At 41.5% G+C, this 11,481-nt stretch overlaps 2 protein-coding genes across 2 annotated transcripts in view; one reads left to right on the top strand and one right to left on the bottom strand.

Annotated features, from left to right (window-relative positions):
* The window catches only part of CUNH17orf78 (chromosome unknown C17orf78 homolog), a 25,612-nt gene extending 15,015 nt beyond the window's left edge, over positions 1–10,597 (bottom strand). The window contains exons 1-4 of the mRNA XM_019636660.1: positions 10,540–10,597; positions 9,465–9,551; positions 9,416–9,418; positions 8,707–8,949 (exon numbers count right to left, since the gene is read on the bottom strand). Coding sequence (XP_019492205.1) covers positions 8,707–8,949; positions 9,416–9,418; positions 9,465–9,551; positions 10,540–10,597 — 391 coding nt within the window. The remainder of the gene's footprint in view (positions 1–8,706; positions 8,950–9,415; positions 9,419–9,464; positions 9,552–10,539) is intronic.
* The window catches only part of ACACA (acetyl-CoA carboxylase alpha), a 368,135-nt gene that overhangs the window by 30,312 nt on the left and 326,342 nt on the right, over positions 1–11,481 (top strand). The window lies entirely within an intron of this gene.

Genomic DNA, 11,481 nt, shown 5'->3' with positions numbered 1-11,481 from the left:
TTCCTTCCCTCCTTCCTTCCCTCCTTCTCTCTCTCTCTCTCTCTCTCTCTCTCTTTCTTTCTTTCCTTCTTACTTTTTTTTAAAGATTTTATTGGGGAATTAGGGAAGGGGAGCAGCCAAGTTGCTGTCCTTCAATCTTAGTTGTGGAGGGCGCAGCTAGCTCAGCTCCAAGTACAGTCGCCATCCGGCTGCCGGTCAGCAGCTCATAGCCGCTCAGTTCAAGGTGTTGTGCTTAATCTTAGTTGTGGGGGGCACAGCCCACCATCCCATACAGGTGTTGAACCGGCCACCTTGTTGTTAGGAGCACATGCTCTCACCAGCTGAGCCATTCTGCCGCTTGTTGGCGGCTCAGGTGGTGCAGCTCACTGGCCCATGTGGGAATTGAACCGGCGACCCAGTTGCTCAGAGCTCGCACTCTTAACCAACTGAGCCACTCGGCCGGCCCTGAAGGTTTTCTTAAAATCACATTTTTTAGTAAAAAAGTATAAACCTAGTGTAGTACTCTGTAGACTTTGTGATAGCATAGCAAGGGGGATCATAAAGCAGAAGATATACGCAGACCCTCTGCAGCCTTTCTGCCCACTGTAAATGTACTCCATTGGAGCCAATATGGGTTTGACTATAAGTAAGTAAGAAGGTTCTAGAGGCTGACACTCTGATTGATAATGATGTAAAGGGAGCTTGATTCAAGAGACTTTCCATGAGGGAATTCATGAGCCCTGAGTCAAACCATAATTTAAATGTTACCCTGTTGCCTGATGTTTTAATTCAGGTTGGAATCTGGCTAAATTAAGCATCAAGGAAAATCTTAGTGGGAAAACAAAAAGGAAAGAGAGGTCACCAAAGGACAGTGTGTTGCCTGAAATGTGGAAGGGGGAGAGGAAGTGCTGAACACCCAGCCACAGTGCCTTTCATTCAGCAAGTATTTATTGTGGGCCTACTGTGTGCCAGACAGTATTCTAGCAGTGAGCAAGACCACATCTATGTTTACATGAAAAAATAAAACATGGCGGGTGGCTGTGTGGCTCAGTTGGTTAGAGTGCGTGCTCTGAATAACAAGGTTGCCGGTTAGATTCCTGCATGGGATGGTGGGCTGCACCCCCCGCAACTAGATTGAAACAACGACTTGACTTGGAGCTGATGGGTCCTGGAACAAACACACTGTTAGCCAATAAAATTTTTTTAAAAAGAAAAAAGAAAAAAAAATGGTGAAAAAAATAGTGCAGGGCCGGCCGAGTGGCTCAGTTGGTTAAGAGCTCGCTCAAGAGTTTGAGCTCTGAGCAACAGCGGTTCGATGCCCGGCCCGAGCTGAGCTGCCGCTAAGCTGCCAATAGGTAGCAGGATGGCTCAGCTGAAAAAAAAAAAAGTGCAGAAGGCTAATAATAAACAATATCCAAATACATATATAAGCTAGTTAAAGACTGTGATAGTTGTGGTGAAGCAACAAACGGGGTGATGAGGTGAAGGATTACTGGCAGAAGCTACTGTAAGTGGGGTGGTCAAGGAAGGCTTCTCTGAGGAGGTGACATCTAAGCTAAGAAAAACGAGAGAGTGGATGTCACAGAAGCCAAGAAAGGGGGGAGTATTTCAAGGAAGGAAAGATCCGTTGATCAAATCCCGAGAGGCGTCTAATGAGGACAGAATGTCCACTGCATTTGACAATCTTGTAAGAGCAGTTTCAGAAGATAATGGTGGAAGAAGGAGTGGGCTGAGGGGGAATTGGAGATGATGACATGTACAAAATGTTTTGCTAGGGAAGGGAGCAGAGAAGTGAGGCCACCTGAGTAGAGGGAACATAAGTGCCTCAAGCCTTTCTTTGTCTAGAGCAGCACTATCTTTTCAGTTTTTCCCTGCTACAGTTGCCTGATTCTCTTAGTAGGGCAGGTGGGCAGGGCACATGGTTTTTGCTTACTATTTCTTAACATGATGACATGGTTCTCTGCTCCCTCATGGTATCACACTCCCCCACCCCCCACCCCTGTCGCTTTATTTCAAATTTTCTGTAGATTAGTTCCTAGGTGCCATGTTACAGTGATGCCACTGGGGAGCAGAGGTAGGAAAGGATCTGAGGCGTCGCTCGCTATTCTCTTTCTACGCCACAAGGTGGCGGAAGAGCTCGCTCTTCCCCAAAGAGACCTTGTGCTTGGATAAAGATGAAGTGGAAGCGTTTTTTTTGTTTTTTTTTTGCCAACTTTAAAACCCTTCCCTTTTTTCTTGCGTCTCAGAGGCCCAAAAGTGTTGGAGCAGCCGTTCTCTGGGGTACATAGAAGCGGGAGAGCTATATTAATAAGTCAAAATAACTAGCAGTAGAGAAATAGACCCAGAACTGTTTCTCGACTACTGGATATTTTGACTGGTTTTCTAAGTGTTTGGAACATCAGTGGAGGAGAGGCTCTCTCTCTTGATCTCCTTTCACCACACAAAAGAAGTCAAATTTAAGAGGAAAAACACCCTATAACATAGGTGAGTCTTATGATGTGTGCAGATGAGAGATGTGATCTGGAAGATAGGAAACCAGGACTGACTAAATGAATCAGGGTGGGTCTGTGGGAGGAGCCCTTGATAAGAAGCCAGGAGACTTACGTAGGTTCTAGAGTCTGCTGGATCACTTTGAGCAAGTCACTTAACTTCTCTGGGCTCTGTTTCAGTTTATTTAATGAGATAGTTGAACAAGATAGTTTCAAAGGTCTCTTCCAGCTCTAAAATTATTACCTCAATACCACACTCTGCTACTTTTACTTTTAAGGGTGTATGCTTTTTTGGGGGGAGGGGGAGGGGTATTGTAAATTATTTCATTGTGGAATATAGCATACATATAGAAATATATAGAACACAGTATATTTTAAATAACCATCACACAAAATAAGACATTGAACATTGCCAGTATCCTGGAAGCTCTTTGTTTATCCTTCTGATCACTCTCCTTTCCCTCCTCCCAATCATTATTGTCCCATGCTTTTTGAAAATAGTGAACTATCTATATGTGCATCTCTAAAAATATTTTTTTAATTTGTCTCCTTTTGAATTTATATAAATGGGTAGATTATACTATATATTTTTAATTAATTTATTTTTTAAATTTATTTTTTAATTACAGTTGACATACACTATTATATTGGTTTCAGCTGTACAACATAATGATTAGACATTTATATACCTTACAAGTGATCACCCCGATAAATCTAGTACCCATCTGACGCCGTACATAGTTATTACAATAATAATATTATTATTATTATTATTATTTTAAGATTTTTTATTGGGGAATTGGGGGGATGGGAACAGTGCTGGGGAATTGGGGGAAGGGAACAGACAAGTTGCTGTCCTTTTGTTCTTCAGTCTAGTTGTGGAGGACGTTGCTTCACTGGCCCAAGTTGGCACCATCATTGCGCTCTTCCCAGACAAGGCACATCAGTTGCCGGCTTCTGGACGGCCGCTCACTGCGGCTGCTGGCCGCTCACGCTGGCTGCTGGCCACACACGGTAGCCCATGGCAACCCACTGCCACAGGGGCTGCAGCCTACACCGTCGCTGGCGACTCACAGCAGCCCAGCTCCAGGTTGAGCTGTTGTGCAGCATCTTAGCTGTGGAGGGCAGTGTCACTGGCCCTCATATGTGGGATCCAAACCGAGGCCCTCTGGCGTCCCAAGCCAGTTCTTAACCATCGTGCCACTCGGCCGGCCCTATTACAATATTATTAACTGTATTCCCTGTGCTGTACTTTACATCTCCATAACTATTTTTATAACTGGTAATTTGTACTTCTTACTCCCTTTCACCTTTATTCATCCATTACCTAAACTCCCTCCCATCTGTCAACCATGAGTTTACTCTCTGTATCTATGAGTTTGTTTTGTTTGTTCATTTATTTCGTTTTTTAGATTCTACATATAAGTGAAATTACATGGGACTTATCTTTTTCTGACTTATTTACTTGGCATAATATCCTCTAGGTCCATCATGTCACGAATGGCAAGATTTCATTCTTTTTTGTGGCTGAGTAATATTCCATCATGTGTATGTATCACATCTTCTATATCCGTTTGTCTATCATTGATTGCTTCCATATCTTGGCTATTGTAAATAATGTCTCAATGAACATAGGGGTGCATATATTTCTGAATTAGTGTTTTCAGTTTCTTCAGATAAATACCCAGAAGTCAAATTGTTGGATCATAAGGTAGTTCTTTTTCAAATGTTTAAGGAACCTCCATACTGCTTTCTATAGTGGCTGCACCAATTTACATTCCTACCAACAATGTATGAGGGTTCCCTGTTCTCCACATCCTTGACAACACTTGTTGTTTGTTGATTTATTAATGATAATCATTCTGACAGGTGTGAGTGATATCTCATTGTGGTTTTTATTTGCATTTCTCTGATGATTAGTGATGTTGAGCATCTTTTCAGACCCTGTGTATTTTAAAGTAAACACAATAATGGACACGTCTCTCTTCCTATCTTCTCCTAGTCACTATCTACCATCAAGAGTAATCATTATTCAGATTTTTACCACCACAAATGAGTTTTGCCTACTTTTGAACTTTATATAATAGGAAACACACTCTTTTGTCCTGCTTTTTTTGCTTAATATTATGTCTGTAAAAATCATGTAGCAATAGTTTGTTCATCCTCATTGCTTTATAATATTTCATTGTATGAATGTACCATAATTTATCCATTTTACTGCTGAGAAACATTGAGTTCTTTTCAGTTTTGGGCCATAATGAATAATGTTCCTGGGTAACATTTGTAAGTTTCTTCAGAGTTTAAATCCAGAAATGGAACCTGGGTTCTAGAGTATGCAGGGTACATTCAGCTTTACTAATTAATGTCAAACTGTTTTCTAAGAGATTATCCCCATTTACACTCCTATCTGTAATATATGAAAGGTCCTGTTGTCCCACATCCTTGCCAAAGGGACCAAAGAGCCTTTTCAGTGTTGCACAACCATGGGACCGAGCAGGGCCAGACACACCCTCACAGTGCAAACCCTTTGGTTGGTGGTCAGAAGCTCATGCCACAGTTCCTTCTGTTTACTTGCTCCCTCCAAGTAAGGGTAGAGGATTCAGATTATCCCTAGGTCCCTGATCACATGCTCTGTTACCCTGGGAAAATGGCCCAGGATGGGGTGGGTGGTGAATTTAATAGCACAATCATTCCTGAATCAAGCAAGCAAGCATCCATCAGATATTTTGTTCTTGTACTGAACGCTAGTAGGAAATGGAGGAGGGACACACAGAAATGAGAAGTTTATCTTTAGTGTGCCTACTGTGTCCAAGCTTTGTGTTAGAAACTTTACACTTTGATTATAACATTTAATCTAAAACAATATTACAAGGTAAATATTATATCTCAGTTTCATAGATAAGGAAATGGAGGCTTAGAAAGGGGGTCATTTGCTTCCGATCACAGAGGTAATTGGTGACAGAGTCAGGATTTAAAGCATGGTTTATCTGATTAAAGAGTCCAAGCTCTTTACAATCCAGAACACAGAGAAAGCAAAGATCCTGCTGCTCTTGAGGAATCGTGGGCTTTGATTGCCAATACCAAGGCTCAGGTCTCAGTTCTGCTTGCCAGTCAGTATTCACCCCCAAAACTATGCTAGTCAAGGGCCGGCCTAGTGGCTCAATTGGTTAAGAGCTTGGTCAAGAGTGCGAGCTCTGAGCAACAGGGTTGTTGGTTTGATTCACTGCCCAAGGAGCTGCCAACAGGTGGCAGGATGGCTCAGCTAAAAAAAAACCAAAAAAAAAAACTATGCTAGTCAAGTGATTATGGCCATCTCATCCACTGATTTAAAGTACATTTTATTTTCACTTGTTTTTGGTTTCCTTTATTCTTCTTTCTTCCTTTTTGTTTTCACTAAGAAAATTGGACCTGAAACTAATAAAAAAAATAATGATAATAAAAGAAAATTTCGGCACATCAGTACAGCAGGTCCACTGATAAACAAGACTTGTGTTGGGGAAGATAGCTTTCTGTCTGCTAGTCTAATATGTTAGCCAACAGTGAGATTAAAAGAAGACAGGGACATTGTGAAATCTTCCTGTGATATAGGAAAACTTGAGAACTAATGGAATGAAAAGGATAAAAGGAAGTTGAGATGGTTCAGTTTTCCTTGAAAAAGTAAAGGCTCTGTAAAAATTACTCATGTTGTATTTTATTATATATCGTGTTTCATATATAATAATAACAATGGAGAGTGAAGGAATTTGTTTGGGGTAGATAGGTGGAGGTCTAAGCATGTAGCAGAAAAAAACTGAGTCTGAAATAGGAGTAATGAAGACACTGGAGAAGGCTGAAGAAAAGGTGAGGACAGGAGCAGGAAGTGAACTCAGCAGGAGCGATTTCATGGGTTTGCAGAAGAGGGAGGTGATGAGAAACTTGTAAAGCTGATCAACGTAAAATGTCAAAGTCCCAGGACTGGGCAGGACCTAAACGAGTCATCTTGTTCATGTTTCTGCCTTTAGAGAAAAGGGCCTTTTAAATTTTCTCTAGGTATTCAGCTGTGAGTGTGTTTGACTTAGGAAGAGATTTAAAAACAAAAGATATCGGAAGTGTTGTGGAAGCAGCAGCTAAGATTTGGTGACTGCCAAATACAGATAGTATAGATAGGGACTGGAAGTGTTCCGTATTGGATAATGAGGGAGGGAGAGCTGAAAAGCCTTGTGAAACCCCAAGTGTCCATGTGAAAACGAAGTGGGTCTCCACTATGGACCCTGCGCTCCCTTGTGCAATCCTACCTTTTATCATCAAGACCAGACTTATAAAGTGGCCTACCGAGGATATTTTCTGACCTTATGGTGTGTAGTTCCCAGGCTCTTTACTCTGGACAAACTTGCACGGTTGATCAGAGGAAAGGAACATAGTGTTCAGTTAAAGGCCTTTGTGTCTTCCTTTTCTCTATCTCATGACTGGAGCCACAATTCTGGTCAAGGCGCTGAACTTGCTTGATGAAGTCTGTCCATCTGTAAAGCAGCTACGTATCCTCCTGGAGGCTTTGCCTCCCAGCGGTGACATGAAGATGGAATAAGCAGCCATTTGGAGCAGTGTGGCCTCTCAGGTACAGAGCTAAATTTTATTTCAGTCAATAAAGCACTGATTAATAGCGATTCCTAGCCCTACCCTAAGAGCTATAGAGGAGAGTACAAAACTATAAGAAATGCTCTCTGCCTTTAAGATTATTAAAATTTAGCTGGAGAGCTAAAACCAACATATACACAAAAATGTAGAGCCTAATAAGTACTAAACTGTGTGGTGGTGACCAGATTGCTATAGGAATTCAGAGGAGACATAAAGCAGTAGAAGTTTGAGAAGTAAAGAAATATTCTTAGAGAAAAGGGGACTTCCAAGGACTAGAAAGATTCAGAAAATTAAGAGGGAAGAAGGATGTTTGCCAGCATAAGCGAAGGTAAGAATAAGCATGGCAAGAGCTAGAAGCCACATTGGGTTATATATTGGGGACCAGTAGGAAATAACATTCCAATATTTCCTCTATCCTCTATCTTAAAGGTTGATCTCTGATCTTGCTACTTAAGGAGTTTGGAACCATGACAGCCACCAGGACAAGGGCTCTTCATAGTTCCATTTCCTATTTAGGCACTTTCTTTCTTCCCGTGGTTCAACTCTTGTTGTCTGACCTGCTAACGTTTTCTTTTTTTCTTTTTTGTTTTTTAAGATTTTATTGGGAAATTGGGGGAGGGGAACAGCGTTGGGGAATCAGGGGAAGGGGAACAGACAAGTTGCTGTCCTTTTGTTCTTCAGTCTAGTTGTGGAGGACGTTGCTTCACTGGCCCATGTTGGTATNTGTATAAGGTCATTGCTTGCAGCATTGTTTGTCTTTGCAAAAGATTGGAAATAACCAAAATATTCATCAATAAGGAACTGGTGGAATAAATTATAGAACAGCCATAAAATGTAATACTGTACCAACTGTAAAAGGAAAGAGACAAATTTTTATATGTATTGATATGGAACAACCTATAAGATGCATTGTTAAGTGGAAAAAAGCAAGGTATAGAATAATGCATATGGTATGCTACCATTTATATTTTCAAAATATGTATATCCATGTTTAGAGTATTTCTGGAAGGAAAATCAGTAAGTTGTTAATACCCTGTTTTCCCAAAAATAAGACCTAGCCAGAAAATAAGCCCTCGCATGATTTTAGGTGCCAAAGTATGGCACCTTGGCATACTGAATATTTTAAACTGAAGGAGTTTGTGGGAAAGGCACCCTTCTCCCTTAAACAGGTCATAAAACCCTCCTGTGAGGGGTGCGTGCCCTCCATATCCTGGAGGAATCATGCTAGGGCTTCGTCTCCAGCTAGGGCTTATTTTCGGGGAAACACAGTAGTGGTTTTCTCAGGGATAGAGAACTGGAGGATTGAGACAGTGGAGTAGGAAGGAGATTCAGTTTTCTCTGTAAATCTGTGCTGTTGGAATATTTTCCCAGGTAAAGTAAATCAAATTCAAATGACCATTGTCAAAAGAAGACCCATTAGAAATGGAGATCATATGAAAATTGCAGCATGTCAGGGCTTGAAGAGCCCTTGGTGATTAGAAAACTGAGCCTCCGAGAGGACGAAGATTTGCCCCAGGAGAGGATAACCCATTTCCTTGAGGGTATGGCTGCCACTAAGCTCTACCTGTGCTCAGGGATGGTAACTAAAAGTCATGTGTACTTTCATCCCATTTACCAGTCTCACCTTTGCCTCTTAGAAGGGCTCCAGTCTGAAACTTGGATGTGGGGTTTAGGTGACAGCTTGGGAAGGCAGTGCTGTTTCTGTGGGGAGCAGCAATGACTCTCAGGTTCTTCAGAGTATGCTTGACCTTTGGCCTTTTCTCCGAATGTGCAAGGCTGACTTTCACTTTGCTCCCAGAGCCAAGGCACTGCAGGGTAGCCACAGTTAGATTTTGGATGAAAGTAGCCCTTTTGGCTTCTGCCTGAGCTGGAAGGAGAAAAGCCAGAGGAAATAAAGGAAGCTGGTTCTTAATCTGAATGGCTAAACCCCTTCCATTCATGACTCCTGTTAAAACTCCACTGCTGTACTTCTCATTTTAGTTAACTTCTTCCTCAGCATGTGCTTAATAGTATTAAATATACAAGCCCTGCCTTTCTTCCTTCCTGCCATGGGTCCCATGAAGATCAGTGGCTGCACTAAATTCAGCCCAGAGAAATGCTCATAGATTGTTTTCTCTAAGGCAGAGAGGGTAGAGTCCTCTTTCTTCATCCCAGTCTGCTTGATTTATATAACCATGCCTTAGGTAATACCAGTTAATTAAAAAATTGGTTTCCAGAAAGCCTCTGGGGGTGGGGGAGCAGGGCAAGAGACACACGTATCTTTAAAATAGGTTATTTGAGAATTTGAGATCTAGGCAAGGAATGGGGGAAACAGGCATCTTTTAAAAGTAAACATTCTCTGGAATGGCAAAGTGATTTTTCAGGAAGGGGGCCCATCCCTACCTGGCATTAGCACATCCCTGGTACTTCTCACACCCTTTGGGATGAGCCCAGGCAGCTGTTCCACTTGGCAGCTGCTATCTCTGAGTTCTGGGGGGAAAAAAAAAAGATCAGGATTTACTGGGTATTTACTCTTTAGAATTCTAGGCACTGGAGGGAGATACAAAAGAATGCAGTTCCTTCTTATAAAACTTTGATTGGGAAGATAAAAACTGCCCACCCCCAACATGTAAAAATATATACAAGTAGGAGTTAGAGTAGTGTAAAGAAAACTGAGTACCAACCTATTATCCTTAGGAAAAAGCAAAGGTGAAATAGAGTTAAGAGAAGTTAAAGCATGACTAACCAACCCATTCCTTCAAACACTGATTATTATCACCTCTTCTCCTTCTTGTTCTATCTGCCTTCTTGTTTTAAACTTTTGAAAGTTTATTAAATGTAACCTTGGACAAGGTATCTCCAGGTTTCTATGGAACCATAGGTCATAGTTATTTACGCTTTTGGCACATAACTCACAGGGTGTTTTGAGTTTTCTTCATTTGTTAAATTTGTTACTACTGTGCCTTATGCTGTTTGGCCTTAACTCTGGTGAGCTAATTTTAGAGATGAAGTGTTTAGGACACACTGGAAAATCATGTTTTAAATAAACAGTTATCAAAGAGCAGAAAATGGTGCCATTTCACCCCCATACCTCCTTTCCCTTAGCTCTCCTCACCTAAGAGCATCCCCATGGATTTGGATGTAACATCTTAAAAAAAAGAAGACAACATCTTATGAGAGGCTATAAATTTGGGGAGCTAGGTGATGATAATAGTGAGACTGAGACAATACTCTACAGGAAAGAAACCCATCTAATAGTGAAAGGACTTTTAATGTTAGTTACATGAACAAGACTAAAGGATGCATCACATTTTCTTCTCACCATGAAACAAACAGCTATCTCTCTGGGTTGAATAAATTTTAGTCCTGCTTAGAGGCTATATCTTTATCTGTTGGAATAGAGCCCCAAACACTTACTAGGCCTCTCTTTGGATTTTCCAGGATATTAGGATATTTTCCAGTCTAGAGACATACTTACCTTTCTTGTTGGCATCATAGGATGTAATGATCAGGCTGAAAACCAAGATGATATCCATGTCAGCTTGAGCACATGCTCCTTGCCGAGGCAGTATGCTGCTAAACCGTCACAATCCCTTACAGCTTGTCTTTCAGTGTTTTCACTGCTCTGGAACCAAGTTTGACCCTGGGAGAGTCTGGCTCCACCCTTAATAATTTTGCCCCATTTGCTGAAGACCCAGGAATAGTGTTGATTGGAGAGAGGACCAAGTCTGCTTGTTAATGGTTGACTCAGAAGGTCTTTCCTGACTTCACTGCTGGTGCCAACATAAGGAACTGTAATTACCTAGAGGTTTCCCTAGGAGAAAGGGCATAAACGCCCAGTGATATGCTTTATAAGTACTTGCAGATAGACACGTAGACATTCACAAGCATGTCCACTGACACAGGCACATAGATTTATACACCAACATAAAGAGATACGGAGACTAAGGAAAGTGATTTCTAGAACAGAACAGGAAACTGGGACTTGAGTGAGTCAGTGTTACACTGGAGAGAGCGCTGGGCTAGGAACCAATAGAACTGGGTTCTAATATAGGACATTATTAACTATATCGTCTTGAGAAAGTTGCTTGATTTCTCCACATCTCAGTTTTCTCCTCTGTAAATGTTCCAACCAAATGATCTCTAGAATTCATTCACAGTTCCACACATAAACTTACATCAGCACAGGCATACCTATCTAGTCTTGTACATTTTCACACTCCTGAATAGTGAAGGGCTGAGAGGTTGTGAGGAGCTAAACATCCTAGATGAGTGATACTGTCTGCATTTTGGGAAGATTTTCCTGGACAGAAAATTGTTGTTGAAGGTTTTCTCTTTCCTTCCTTCCTTCCTTCCTTCCTTCCTTCCTTCCTTCCTTCCTTCCTTCCTTCCTTCCCTCCTTCCTTCCCTCCTTCTCTCT

This window comes from Hipposideros armiger, unplaced genomic scaffold, assembly GCF_001890085.2.
Source record: "Hipposideros armiger isolate ML-2016 unplaced genomic scaffold, ASM189008v1 scaffold_29, whole genome shotgun sequence".
Lineage (NCBI taxonomy): Eukaryota > Metazoa > Chordata > Mammalia > Chiroptera > Hipposideridae > Hipposideros > Hipposideros armiger.
Note: the sequence above shows the minus strand (reverse complement) of the source record. Positions and strands in the feature narration are given on the sequence as shown.